Source organism: Pan troglodytes, chromosome 5 (genome assembly GCF_028858775.2).
Source record: "Pan troglodytes isolate AG18354 chromosome 5, NHGRI_mPanTro3-v2.0_pri, whole genome shotgun sequence".
Taxonomy (NCBI): domain Eukaryota; kingdom Metazoa; phylum Chordata; class Mammalia; order Primates; family Hominidae; genus Pan; species Pan troglodytes.
In genome coordinates this window covers 120,204,468-120,219,954 of record NC_072403.2, presented here as the reverse complement: position 1 = coordinate 120,219,954, position 15,487 = coordinate 120,204,468, and the positions used below count along the sequence as shown (strand labels likewise).

The window sequence follows — 15,487 nt, the reverse complement described above, 5'->3', positions numbered from 1 at the left end:
CAGAAAAAAAAGATGCTCTATATAAAAAATGTTGCTGGATCAACTGGATATCCATACAAAGAAACATAAATCTTGACCCTAACCTAATGTCATACACAAAACTTAATTCCAGAGGTATCATAGATCTAAACATGAAAGGTAAAACAATAAAGCTTCTAAAAGAACATATGAAAATACCTTCGTGACCTTGAGGTAAGCAAAGATTTCATAAATAGGACACACACAAAAAGATTGCTAAATTGGACTACATTAAAATTTAGAACTTCTTGGCCAGGCGCAGTGGCTCACACCTGTAATCACAGCACTTTGGGAGGCTGAGGTGGGCAGATCACCTGAGGTTAGGAGTTCGAGACTAGTGGGGCCAACATGGTGAAACCCCATCTCTACTAAAAATACAAAAAAGCAGCTGGGCGTGGTGGCACACGCCTGTAGTCCCAGCTACTCAGGAAGCTGAGGCAGAAGAATCACTTGAACCTGGGAGGTGGAGAGGTTGCAGTGAGCCAAGATTGTGCCACTGTACTCCAGCCTGGATGACAGAGTGAGACTCTGTCTCAAAATAAATAAATAAATAATAAAATAAATAAAATTTAGAACTTCTTCATCTGGGCACAACCCTAGAGTCCTAGCTACTTGGAAAGCTAAAATAGGAGGATCGCTTGGACCCAGGAGTTTGAGGCTGCAGTGAGCTATGTTTGCATCACTGCACTCTGGCCTGGGCAACAGAGCAAAACCCCATCTCTAAAAAAATTAAAATTAAATAAGTAAAATAAAATTTGGAGCTTCTGTTCATGAAAAGACTCCATTAGCAATGAAAAAGCTAAATTGGACACAGTGGCTCATGCTGGTAATCCCAACACTTTGAGGGGCCAAGGTGGGAGGATAGCTTGAGGCCAGGAGTCTGAGAACAACCTGGGCAACATAGAGAGATGCTGTCTCTATAAAAAATTTTAACAATTAGCTGGGTGTGGTGGCGCATGCCTGTCGTCCCAGCTACTCGGGAGACTGAGGTGAGAGGACTGCTTGAGCCCAGGAGGTCCAGGCTGCAGTGAACCATGATTGTACCACTGCACTCCAGCCTTGATGACACAGAGAGATCTAGTCTCAAAAAAAATGTTTTTAATGAAAAAGCTAGGCTTACACCACTTATAAGATAAGAGATAAATGAAAAAATAAAATTAAAAAGCAAGCTACAGACTGGGAGAAAATACTTGCAATCTATGTATCTGACAAAGGACTTACATCAAGATTATATAAAGAACTACAACTCATTAAGAAACAGACAATGTGCATGTCACAAAAGAGCCTATCCAAATGTCCAGTAAATATATAAAAAAGTATTCAACCTTAAAATGTATCAGGGAAAAGCAAAATAAAATCATAATGAGATATCAGTACACACTTATTAGAGTGACTAAAATTAAAAAGAATACCAGCTGTTAGTGAGGATGCATAGTAACTGAAATCTCACACACTGCTAATGGAAAGATACACTGATATAACCATTTTAGAAAACTGGCCTTGTCTACTAAAGCTGAACATATGTATAAAATATGAGCCAGCAATTCTATTATTTGGTATCTGCCTAACAGAAAGCATACATATATGCACCAAATATATGTACAAACATATTCACAGCAGTACTATATAGGCCTGGGCAATATGGCGAGACCCCATCTCTACAAAAATACAAAAATTAGCCAGGCGTGGTGGTGCTCGCCTGTAGTCTCAGTTACTCAGGAGACTGAGATGGGAGGATTACTTGGACCTGGGAGGTTTAGGCGGCAGTGAGCTGTGATCACACCACTGTACTCCAGCCTGGGCGACTGGGCAAAACCCTGTTTCCAAAAAAAAAAAATAAGATGAAAGAAAAATTAAAGTTAACAGCAGTTGTCTTTTCTATATTTTCTACTGTAAACATGATGTAGTATTTTTATAATTAAAAGTAATTTATTTTTAGGCCGTGTGCGGTGGCTCACGCCCGTAATCCTAGCACTTTGGGAGGCCAAGTTGGGCAAATCACGACGTCAGGAGTTCTAGACCAGCCTGGCCAACATTGTGAAACCCTGTCTCTACTAAAAATGCAAAAATTAGCCAGGCATGGTAGCATGTGCCTGTAATCCCAGCTACTCAGGAGACTGAGGCAGGAGAATCTCTTGAACCCAGGAAACAGAGATGGCAGTGAGCTGAGATCATGCCATTGCACTCCAGCCTGGGTGACAGAGCAAGACTCCATCTCAAAAAAAAAGAAAGAAAAAAAAAGTAATTTATGTTTAAACAGAAAAAATAATAAATCAAATACAAACAGGAGAGACTTGTTTTAATAACTCTAAGAGTCGCAAGTGAGATATGAATGTGACCTGACCACCAAAAGTTAATGCCACAGGACACAGAAAAGGTAACCTAAACAAGGCTCTAGGCTGACCATACTTGAAGGAATATATTGTGATATGGGGGCCACATTTTCAGAATGTCATTCAGAAAGTAGATAGTAATCTCAAGAAGGGAAGGAGTTCAAGGATCTAGAAACTATGTTGTGAGACTTGACTGACAGCACAAAAGACTGCTGACATTAACAAGACACTTAGCATACATCCCAGCATCCTGCATGTAGCATATGGATGGCAGCAAGAAGTGCTTGGAAAATGAATGAATGAATGGGAGAAATATAATAAGCCTTTAATGTTTAAAGGTGATTAAATGGAATTGGGACAAGGTGGCACCCAATACTTTGAAAAATGAATGAGTAAATGAATAAATAAATGAATGAAATATTATCAGTCTTGATATGTTAAAAGAGCGGTCACACATGGAATCAGTATTAGTGTTATATATACCGCACCTGAGGAAAGATTCAAGATGAATGGGGAGAAGTTACATAAATGCTCAAATTTCATCCTACTTTAGAGTTTTTTCAAAATTAAGGCTATCCAAAAATCAATAGGAAGCCTCAAAAAGAAGCAGTTAAGGCAGAAGCTACATGTCTAACATTGTTTGACTATATGGCCCAGAGGCCATCTGTAGCACTAATACTCTATGCTTCTGTGAAATGCCATCTTGAGGCTGGGCACAGTGGCTCACATCTGTAATCCTAGCACTTTGGGAGGATGAGATGGGTGGATAACCTGAAGTCAGGAGTTCAAGACTAGCCTGGCCAATATGGCAAAACCCCATCTCTACTAAAAATACAAAAATTAGCCAGGCGTGGTGACAGGCACCTGTAGTCCCAGCTACTCAAGAGGCTGAAGCAGGAGAATCACTTGAACCCGGGAGGTAGAGGATGCAGTAAGCCAAGATCGCACCATTGCATTCCAATCTGGGCAACAGAGCACAACTCTCAAAACAAAACAAAACAAACAAACAAACAAAAAGCTATCTTTAGATCTCACTGTACAGCAAATAATTCACAATCACTCCAGTTCCTTTTGAAACCAGCATCCATTTCCTACTAAATGAAGATAGTTTACCTGTACAGTATAAATCAAATTTCAACAGCTTTCTTTGAAACATAATGGCAAAAGAAGTAATTCATAGCCTGGTGTGGTAGCTCACAACTGTAATCCCAGCAATTTGGGAGGCTGAGGCGGGCGCACTGCTTGAGCCCAGAAGTTCAAGACCAGCCTGGGCAATATGCTGAAACCCTGCCTCTACCTCCCCCCAAAAAAATTATAAAGTAGACTTAGAGGTTCACGAAAAAAAAATACAAACATTAGCCAGGCGTACTGGTGGGGCTTGTGCCTGTGGTCCCAGCTACTCGAGAGGCTGTCAGGAGGCTCACATGAGCCCAGAAGGTTGAGGCTGCAGTGAGCCGTGATCATGCCACTGCACTCCAGCCTGGGTAATAGAGCAAGACTCTGTCTCAAAAAAGAGGTAATTCATAATTTCTAAGAACCTCTAGGTGTTCAGAGTATCCAGAGGAAAGGTAGTGAAGTCCAGGAGAACAAAAACCACCCCTGGTTATCTACAGAGGCCCTTTGCACAATCTCAGAAAAATCAAAACTGCATTTTCTGGAATTCAAAGCACTGAATTCAGATTAGGCCCTTGGCCATTGTTAATATAATGAGCCTCTCCAGAATTAAAATGGCTCTAGAAATTCTGTATAAAGTTGAGTACATTCCATTTCTACTCACTGACTAGAATCCACCACCTCTGGCATGTCATTGTTAATATTTCAATTACATACATTTATGTAACATTTCTTACAGTTTTCAAAAGACCTTCTCACATAATAACCTATTTGAGTCTCATAAATTACCTGCAAGGAAGGTAGAGTTAGGAAAATGCATCGCATTCTACAGATGACAAATGGAAATACCAAATCAAATGATTGATCCAGCACTGCAGAATGAAACCAAAATCGCAATCTAGTCTTTTCCAGATCAGGTTTTATTAGTCATCTGGTATCCCATATGTTCACCATTCCTAAAACAGAACTGATCAAAATGCTTCAAAGTAACAGTTATGGAATAAAGGAGCTTCACTTCTTCACAAAGAGAAAGAAGAGGGTTGCCAAAAAGAACACATGCTTAGTTAAATGAAATCAAAACTATATAAGGAATTCAGATTTCCAGTTTAAAATGTTTACCCAACTGCTGTGAGAAAAATGCACAATCAGTAAAAGCACTTTAATATTTCTAAAGGGCTGGATTAAAATTTCAGCTGTAAACTTCATTACTGTAATGAGATTTTTAATGCATATTTATTAAACATCCATTTAAATACTGTGTTCACAATTATTCATGAGTTATTTGTACATTTGTGCTGATTTTAACAAACTGTAAACAGTGGCCACTGACCAGAAATGTTCTCCTGCAATGACAGAAGCCCATGCTAAGGTCATAGGCAGCCCATTTTATGCTCTATTATGTTCTAATCATACCCAAAAGATAAATATTCAGCTGCTTTTTTGAAAACTGCAATGGTCATCAATGACCCAAAAAGTCAGACTTACCATTGACATTAAAGACCTATGTTTCATTCTGTGATGAATAAACAAAGTACAGAATAGAAGAAAATCAAATCTTAATTAAACTTTCTTTAGAAAAACAACATAAGCCATCATCAAGGAATGCACTGCAAGATGATTTACTTTATTTATAAAAGGCTTAGTTAGGGGCTTTAAAAGGGTGCTTTTGATTTAAATAGAAAAATTATGAAAATTAAAACTAAATGCTTGGTGGTTATCATTCTTTTCCTTCAGAAGCTAGTTAATCTTAAATGTGCCAATGTGTATAACTTTACAAAAGGAAAAAAAATTGTACTTTAAATTTCATGATAACAAATCAGTGAAATAATGCCTAAATATCTGAATAAAGCTATTCTGAAGTAATTACAGGCATGGCCCAGCATACTGAGTAACTCCTTAATATTCACCCTGTTCACATACTATTTAATAAAGACATCTAAGGGATCTAATTTTTTTCAAAAGATTTTTAAACCCATTCATTTGTTATGTTAGTTTAAATTTTATACACACACATACATAAATGAGAATTTCAAAATGGAATCTACAGGAGTTGCATTTAAATGATATTATGAAGAAATGGAGGAACGACTATAAAGAATTACATGCTCAGGCTTAAAAACTTGTTGAAAACTGCCACCTGGTCAAGAGTATGGATAGATAACATGTTCATAGAGTAGCTTCTGGGATGGGAGCAATGAAGAGAAGAAATAAGAAAGATAAGCAGGATGGTAAAAAGAGGTTATGAAAGAGATTCTGGAAATTGAAGTATCAGGTATCTCCAGGCAAGGAGTAGAAATGGTCCTCAACAAAGAACTTGGGCAAGAGAGGCAAAAGACACCAGGAAGAGCTAGCATCCATAACGCTTTTAGGAGAGAAGATAGAGCTAGCACACCTGAAGTCTACTACTGGAGACTGGGGTTGGAGGATCACTTGAGCTCAAATTAGAGACCAGGCTGGGCATGTTGGCTCACACCTGTAATCCTAACACTTTGGGAGGCCAAGGCAGGAGGATAGCTTGAGCCCAGGAGTTCCAGACCAGGGAAAGCAATATAGTGAGACTGTGTCTCTAATTTAAAAAAATAAAAAGGCCAGGCATGGTGACTCATGCCTGTAATCCCAACATTTTGGAAGGCTGAGACAGACAGATCACTTGAGATTAGGAGTTCAAGACCAGCCTGGCCAACGTGGCAAAACCCATCTCTACTAAAAATACAAAAATTAGCCGGGTGTGGCAGCTCACACCTGTAATCCCAGCTACTCAGGAGGCTGAAACACAAGAATCGCATGAACCTGGGAGGCGGAGGTTGCAGTGGGTGACAGAGCGAAACTCCGATTTCCAGAGTCAAGGAAACTTTTTTTTTTTTGAGCTATTGACAGCTTTTAACAATTAAGCAAAGTATACTTCTATAAACAAAATTTGGAGCATAATTGTTTCTCTCTACCTGATTTCTCCAGAACTTGAAAACTATTAGTGAGTATCTTAACTTACGGCAATAGTTATTTGCATAAGTGCAATAAAAATCTGTTTTCATTTGTAACAGGGCACAATTGGAGAAATTGGTTATTTTACCAAGGTTTTGACTGGAGTGGTGTGCTTTCCTTTAAGGAATCAAACTTGACTTATAGCGCCAATAAAAGCTCCTTTGGAAACTGGCCTCGTATCTTGTCTACACAGTCCCTGCCCAGGGTTCCTGACCTGTAGTAAGTAAATAAGTAAAGTACAGGCCCAGGAGCCCCAAGTTATCTCGGAACCTCAAGAGAAGAGGTATTTACTCAACTCATAGGTATTTGAGGGTACAAACCCATGGCTGGGCTCGGCTTTAAAAAAAAAAAGTCTTATCTGAGATTCCTTCTATGGAACAGAGTTCCATCAAAGTCAATTTTAAAAGCCTATGTGAAAAATAATTATTTTTCCTGCACTTTATACAAATGTCAGGCCAAGTATAACAAAGCAAATCAGTCTTACCATGATTTGTCTTTAGTAAAAATGGGAGACCGGAGAGAAAAATTATGTTTCAAGAACTGTGGTATACCTGTTATTAAATTCCAGTCTCGGGCTGGGAGCGATGGCTCACGCCTGTAATCCCAGCACTTTGGGAGGCCAAGGCGGGCAGATCACCTGCAAGAGTTCGAGACCAGCCTGGCCAACATGGTGAAACCCCGCCTCTACTAAAAATACAAAAATTAGCAGGGCATGGTGGTGGACACCTGAAATCCCAGCTACTCAGGAGGCTGAGGCAGGAGAGTCACTTGAATCCGGGAGACGGAGGTTGCAGTTAGCTGAAATCATGCCAATTGCACTCCAGCCTGGGCAACAGAACGAGATTCTGTCTCAAAAAAAAAAAAAAATCTAGTCTCATCAGTTGTTTTTAAGGTTTTTCTGCAATTTAGACTGCCTCTGCTTATTCTTGTAAATCAATCAGTGATCTCTGGTTGCTCCTCAGAAGAAACAAGAGGGATGGGTAATGTAAAAATCTGGATCAATATTCTAATCCTGGGCACATATTGGAATCACCTAGCAACCCCACATCAGCGTGGTTCCAACAGTTGCCCCGTTCATGGAAAGCCTTCTAAGTTCATTTACTTGGGATAATTTTATTTATTTTACCTTACTGTTGTGGAATATATTGCTATTGTACTCTTCATGAAGGAATGCAGGATAAGCTTACTCAATGTTCTTTTAAACTGAACAGTTATTAATTTTCCAGATATCACCTTTTGTCAGAACTCAAGAGTTATGAATGGCCCTTGCCATACCAACGCTTTCTGACTGAGCTCCTCTCTACCCTGAATACAAGAGACCCTAATAGTTAGGCAGGAATAGCATTGCCCCTATTCAGCCTGAAGAAGTTGCAGAAGATAGATCTTTGTTTCTCTTCAACACTTATTAAGGGATCCCTTGTAAAAGGGAGTGGGGGGAAATGTCAGAGGCATTTGAACTCGAGCAACTCCATTTTAAATAAGGGCTGGGTAAAATAAGTCTGAGACTTGGTGGGCTGCATTCCCAGGAGGCTATGGCATTATTAGTCACAGGATGAGATAGGAGGTTGGCACAAGATACAAGTCATAAAGACCTTGCTGATAAAACAACTTGCAGTAAAGAAGCCAGGCAAAACCAAGATGGCGATGAGAGTGACCCCTGGTTGGCCTTACTGCTATACTCCCACCAGCACCACAAAATCCTCCATTATCATAAAGATAATCAGTCTCAGGGATAGGCATGACATTCTTTTCTAATATAATAAATATTAACAAAAATCCAAGAAACATGAAATAAGTTCACATAAAGATATTCATCTAATTAGATAATTAAAAGTAAGTTCAGGCTGGGCGTGGTGGCTCACGCCTATAATTCCAGCATTTTGGGAGGTCAAGTCGGGCGGATCACAAGGTCAGGAGATCGAGACCATCCTGGCTAATACGGTGAAACCCCATCTCTACTAAAAATACAAAAAATTAGCCAGGCGTGATGGCGTGCGCCTGTAGTCCCAGCTGCTCAGGAGGCTGAGGCAGGAGAATCGCTTGAACCTGGGAGACAGAGGTTGCAGTAAGCCGACATCGCTCCACTGCACTCCAGCCTGGATGACAGAGTGATATTCCGTCTCAAAAAAAAAAAAAGTAAGTTCAAACGCTATAACCAGTGAGTATTAAGGGAAACAGACAGTAAGTCCAAAGACTATTTTCTTAACTAGTAATATGTACTACTAATAAATTGTACCTTGGCAAGTAACATGTAAAAGAGAAACAAAATATGTATAAATAAACAAATAAATAAAAAATAAACTATACCAATTCATATATAGGAGGGTTAGTTCTACTCACATTAATACCTAATCAGGGGATGGGCCTGATGGCTCACACCTGTAATCCCTGCACTTTGGGGGTCCAAGTTGGGCAGATCACCTGAGGTCAGGAGTTCCAGACTAGCCTGGCCAACATGGCGAAACCCTGTCTCTACTAAAAATACAAAAAAATTAGCTGGGCAGTGGTGGCACATGCCTGCAGTCTCAGCTACTTAGGAAGCTGAGACAGGAGAATCGCTTGAACCCAGGAGGCAGAGGTTGCAGTGAGCCAAGATTGCACCATTGCATTCCAGCCTGGGCGACAAGAGCGAAACTCCATCTCAATAAAAAAAAAAACCCTAATAGGGAATAAACTCCTATGTATGTATACTAAAGAGATTGTGGAGTTAAATATGAATCATCATTTAATAGAGGCACCTAAAAATATAATATTGTGATATTGTCAGCATAATAAAAAGAAATCATAAGATGTGATCCTCATATTACCTTGCTTCTATGAAATACATTTAATTTCTAAGGCTAGCTTAAAGAAAATGGAATTTCAGATATGCTCATTTTTAGGTTTTAGAAAACCTATAAACATTTCCCTCCCTGGCTTCTCTCCTAGTCTCCTAAGACCACTCTATGAGGCCCCCTTCTTCTGCTCACAAAATGTCAAGTTTCCTCAAGCACTAGCCCTCAGCTTTTGCTTTTGCTTTTCTTTTCTCTTCTATTTTTAGAGACAGGGTCTCATTATGCTGCCCAGGCTTGTCTCAAACTCCTGGCCGCAAGCAATCCTCCTGCTTTGGCCTCATGAGTAGCTGGGATTTCAGGCACAAGCCACAGGCTCTTTTCACCCTACACATATATTCCCAGGCTCATTCTTCTATTCTCATGGCTCCCAATACCTCATATTTTCTTTCTTAGTCTCAGATCCCCAAGTGTCCTACAACTAACTAGACTTATTTACCTGGAACTATAATAAATGCCTCAAATTTAACAAGCCCCAAATTGAATCTCCCTCTAAAATCCTTTGGCCCTATCATTTTGTTTCATTTGTGTTTTGTTTCTTTTGATTAAATTGCCCAAACTCAGAAACCTCAATTGCTTTTTTATTGTTTTACTTTTTACTTATTATGTCATTATTTCACCTGCAATAGGAAACCTAAATTTACCTTCACTCCTCCCTTTCCTTGTCTCTTCCAAGTATGTCCAAGTATGTTAATTTTTTTTTTTTTTCTTTTTTGAGATGGAGTCTTGCTCTGTCCCCCAGGCTGGAGAGCAGTGGTGTGATCTTGGCTCACTGCAACCTCCGCCTCCTGGGTTCAAGCGATTCTCCTGCCTCAGCCTCCCAAGTAGCTGGGATTACAGGCATGCACCACCACGCCCAGCTAATTTTTGTATTTTTAGTAGAGACGAGGTTTCACCATGTTGGCCAGGCTGGTCTCAAACTCCTGACCTCAGGTGATCCGCCAGCCTCAGCCTCCCAAAGTGCTGGGATTACAGGCATGAGCCACTGTGCCTGGCCAAGTATGTTAATTCTATCAAAGAAGTGTCTCTGAATTCCCTCCCTCAGCTGCCCTGCTCTCCTTCACCACAGCAGTAATTCAGCCCCTAAACCACTCCCTAACACTCTATCTACTTCAGCTTCCTCCTAAATAATCACCCAGCTTCCAGTATTCTCCCATCCAGGCATTTCTGGTTTGTTTTTCAGGTGGCCACAAGAACAATCATGCTAAAACAGATCTGATCACTTCTATTCCTGAGAAACTTCCACTAGTGTCCCACTGAGCTTAGACATCTTAACATACTGTAAGAGACTCTTCTCAACCACATCAGCCCACCTTTACAGCTTCATCTCTAGCTGCTCTCTCAGAGACCATAAACCAATAAGGGCCATGTACAGCTCACATCCACACTTTTGCTAAAAATAAAAAATCTGGCCAGGCACAGTGGCTCACACCTGTAATACCAACACTTTGGGAGGCCAAGATGGGTGGATCACCTGAGGTCAGGAGTTCAAGACCAGCCTGACCAACATGTTGAAACCCCCTCTCTACTAAAAATACGAAAATTAGTTGGGTGTGGTGGCGGGCGCCTGTAATTCCAGCTACTCAGGAGGCTGAGGCAGGAAAATCGCTTGAACCCAGGAGGCAGAGGTTGCAATGAGCAGAGATCACACCATTGCACTACAGCCTGGGTGACAGAGCGAGACTCTGTCTCAAAAAAAAAAAAAAAAAAAAATTCTTCCCCTCTCCAAGCAGAGCTGCTTCCTCCTCTGCAGTCTTATAACACTTCAAACAGGCTTAGATCATGGTACAATATGTTATTAATGTTCACTGTTACATTAAAAAGCTAGTACAAATAGCAGTTAAGTTTGTGACTCTGAAGCAAAAACACCTGGGTTTAAAATCCAAGTTGGGTGACCATCCTTGTTTATTCATCTATAAAATAAAGACAACAATTTTTATAGAGTTTTGTGAAGATTAAATTATGAAACAGAAACTGCTAGCAAAGTGCCTAGAACACAGAAGGGGCTCATCAAATGCTGGCTACCATAATTCCATATGCCTCTCAAGACTATGGGCTATTCAAGGGCTAGAACTCAGGTTCATTCACTTTTCCTTTTTTTTTTTTTTTTTTTGAGACAGGTTCTCACTCTGTCACCCAGCCTGCAGTGCAGTGACGCCATCTCTCTCAGCTCACTGCAGCCTCGACTTCCTGGGCTCAAGTGATCCTCCCACCTCAGCCTCCCAAGTAGCTGGGACTACAGGCGTGCACCACCACACCCCGCTAAGTTTTGTATTTTTTATAGAGACGGGGTTTTGCCATGTTGCCCAGGCTGGTCTCAAACTCCTGAGCTCAAGTGATCCTACTCCCTCAGGCTTCCAAAGTGCCGGGATTACAGGTGTGAACCACCACACCCAGCCACATTACACTGTACTAAATAGTAGACTTCAAAAGATGAAAAATGAAGATAAAATAGAAATGTACCCCCCCAAAAAAACAGGAAAGGGATAGAAAATTGATTTGTAAATCAGACTCTGAATACTGAACAAAATTTCAACTAAAATTTTCCTTTTATTTAAAGATGGGGGCAGGGCACCATGGCTCACGCCTGTAATCCCAGCATTTTGGGGGGCCGAGGCTCTGGATCACCTGAGGTCAGGAGTTTGAGACCAGCCTGCCCAACATGGTGAAACCTCATCTCTACTAAAAATACAAAAACTAGCCAGGCGTGGTGGTGGGTGCCTGTGATCTCAGCTACTAGGGAGGCTGAGGCAGGGAGAATTGCTTGAATCCAGGAGGTGGAGGTTGCAGTGAGCCGAGATTGTGCCATTGCACTCCAGTCTGGGAGACAGAGCAAGGCTCTATCTCAAAAAAATAAATAAATAAACAAAATAAAAATAAACAGGGGAAGGGAGCGTCCTTAGATACAATTAAATGGACCTCTAACCTAACTGCATTTTCATCAAATCTTCACACCCAGAATTGGCTAAATTTTGTGTTTTGGAGAAAGTGTGAGTATAGATTAATAGCACAGCCTTTGCTTGAATCCAGTTCTGACACTTACTAGCCATATAACTTCAGCAACCTTGGATTCATGATCTCCAAAATGAGGATAATGAGGAATAATAAGATAATGTATGTAGAAAGTACTTAGTATATTGTATGACACAGAATAAGCATTCAGTGAATTTTATATGTTATAATGATGCTCCTTAAATCTTTAATGTTCATAAATCATGGTATATACATAGAATGGAATACTATTTTTAAAACTTAAAACACGAGGCAGTTCTATTCATATAAAATTGATATGGTATTGATATGGAATGATCTCCAAGCTACTAAATTTAAAAAGAAATTAACAATTAACAGAATTAACTGCTGTATACACAAAACAATGTGTACAGCATGTTACTACTTCTATTTTTTTAATACCGTTATCTATATATGTATATGCTTATACAGACACAGAATATATCTGGAAGAATACATAAGAAACTAGTATCACAGATTGCCTCTGAGGAGAAAAACTAAGCAGCTAAGGGATAGGGATAGAAAAAAGCCTTACATTTTGCCATATTCTTTCTTGCACCTGTTGAAATTTATAGCATTTGCTTTTATTGACTACCAAAAATGAAAAATAAAATTTATATTATAATCCACAGCTTACACTACCAGAATATTCCATTATATCTTTATTTATTTACTTTTAACGACTACTCCAGCAGATCAGGGCTACCCCCAGGCAGTGTGTGGAGCCTATTCCATTATACTAAATGCATTATGCTAATCTTTGGAGAAAAACGTAAGGTGACCTAATCAAAGTTCTAGTATTAATTTCAACTGCATTGATGATAAGGGTCAAAGATTGTCATATTTTTAGCTAAATTAATAAATAATCTATTAAGGTATATACTTTATTAAGGTCTATCAATCTATTAAGGTATATTACAGGGGTTGCTTGGATTTGAGAAAAAGGAAAACGAGTATGTGGATGAGGGAGACAATGAGAATAATTTCATTCATTCATTCACTCAAAAATCATATTTGCACATCAAGTACCAATCATTGCGCTAAGTGCTTAGGAAACAATGACACAATGTCCTTGCCTTTGAAAATCGTGCAGTTTAGTGCGAATATATGAATAGAGCAGTAAAACTGGCACTCTTGGTTACTCAGAATATACATTCATTCATTCATTCATTCATGAACATATAACTGAATGAAGGAAGCCAGGGAGAAAGAAAGCCCGGTGACAAAATAATTCCACTGAAGCCTCTAGTGACTTGAAAAGAACACCAAGAATCGATCCCTCAATCTGAGAATGTGTGTGGACCTTCCTTCCTAGAATCACGAGAGACATCAGGGCCTGCAGAGGTCCCAGGCGCGGCTCTTCCTCCAGTGCCCGTCAGTCACCAGCCCCGAGAGCCTGGAAAACGCAGAGGGTAGGGGTCCCCAGGCCCCAACCCCACACCTGCATCTCTTCAAGCCAGGCACTCCCACTAAGCTCAGCTCTCTAAACGTCCCGGAAGGAACAAACTCTGAGTCGACCTCTGACCCTCAAAATGAAAGTCACTCAGGGTCATTTCCCTCAGTGCTCAGGGCTCATTCACAGACAGTATAAAAGGTCAAGAGAAATGGAAACTCCTCTCGAGGAGCCCTCAGCTTCATGAAAGCAGGAGACACCTGGGGTAGATCGGACAGGGAGGGTAATCCCAGAGACTTCTCCAGTCATATGCAGTCGGCTCGGACTACTCATGGCACAGTCACTGACCTTTCCAAAAGGGCTTCCCAGGGGCGGTGGCCAGAGGAGCGAGAGCGGCGGCCCAGGCCCCGCACCCAACACATCTCCCTCTCAGCGGGCTCTGTGCTAAGGGGCGCAGGGTAACCAAGAGCGACCAGGAGGCCGCCATCTTGAACTCCGTACGAGGAGAGGAAGAGGAAAACTTTATTGGAACCCAGAAGAGAGACGGTGGCAAAGTCAAACCCCGCCGTGCACGCTGAAGGCTCCACCCGAGAGAACCAAGGGATCAGTTAGGGAACGTGACCTCCAGTAGCCACATGGGCGGGCTGCACTCCCGTGCCCTCCCGTCCTTCCGGACGCTGCCAGCCGGGACTACGACTCCCAGCATGCAGTGGGGTGGGGCGGGGTGGAACGGAACAGGCAGCTCCAGTCTGGGCAGTGGGAGGGAGGGCGATTCTCCGCCCGGCGCTGGCGGCCGGCCGAGGAACCCGAAGTTTTCAAGGAATTGGGAAGTGATTATGACGGGTAGGCAGGTAACCACTCTTGAGCCTTTTAAGTTAGCTCACATGACCGAGATTCCGAAACCTGAATAAAATGGAGGTGACCCAATGGGCCCTCGGGTTTTAACGGAAGAGTGGTGTCACTTCGTCACACCTCTCTAAATGGTAGGCCCATTTTTTATTTTATCTCCAGCGTCCAACTCATCTTTGACGAGTACCTGAAATGTGCGCCTACCGCTTTCCCTTTTCGTATTTGAATAATATAAATGGTACGCACTCAAATGTTTTGAAAGATTGTATAAGTGGCATGGGAAAGCCAAGGGCCTAAGAAGGACTGTCGGTGGACGGAGAAGTCATGGGACAGTGTATCCGAAGGGTAACTTCTCATTGATCTGCCCTAATTTGATTAAACAATAAATGCTTTGACATACTATAATAAGCGGATTAGGAGTACAAATTGCTGTCCAGAAGAGGCTGGCAATCCAGTAAGCGAGATGAATTCCAGAAAAGATAATACAGGCCTGGCTAGGTGGCTCATGCCTGGGAGGCCCAGGCAGGAGAATCGCTTGAGCCCAGGAGTTTGAGACCAGTCTGGGCAACATAGCGAGATCCTGTCTCTGCAAAAAATACAAAACTGGGCATGGTGGCCTGTGCCCTGTAGTCCTAGTTACTAGGGAGGCCGAGGTGGGGGTTGCATCCAGGAGGTGGAGGCTGCAGTGAGCTGGGATTTTGCCACTGCACTCGTGCCTGGAAGACAGAGTGAGTCCCTGTCTCAAAAAAACAAAAAAAAAAAAAAAGAAAGAAAGAAAGGAGAAGACCCGGCGCGGTGGCTCACGCCTGTAATCCTAGCACTTTAGGAGGCTGGGGCAGGCGTATCACCTGAGGTCAGGAGTTCAAGACCAGCCTAGCCAACATGGTGAAACCCCGTCTCTACTAAAATACAAAAATTAGCCGGCATGATGGCAGGTGCCTATAATCCCAGCTACT

At 41.5% G+C, this 15,487-nt stretch overlaps 1 protein-coding gene across 6 annotated transcripts in view; it reads right to left on the bottom strand.

Annotated features, from left to right (window-relative positions):
* The window catches only part of AFG1L (AFG1 like ATPase), a 239,095-nt gene extending 224,702 nt beyond the window's left edge, over window positions 1-14,393 (bottom strand). For all 6 annotated transcript variants that reach the window (XR_010158135.1, XR_010158136.1, XR_010158137.1 and 3 more), the window contains exon 1: window positions 14,031-14,393. Coding sequence is in view for 3 of the 6 variants with exons in the window: in XM_009451788.5 (XP_009450063.1) it covers window positions 14,031-14,169 (139 nt within the window). In the remaining 3 variants the exon portion in view is untranslated. The remainder of the gene's footprint in view (window positions 1-14,030) is intronic.
* Window positions 14,394-15,487: the final 1,094 nt, after the last annotated feature.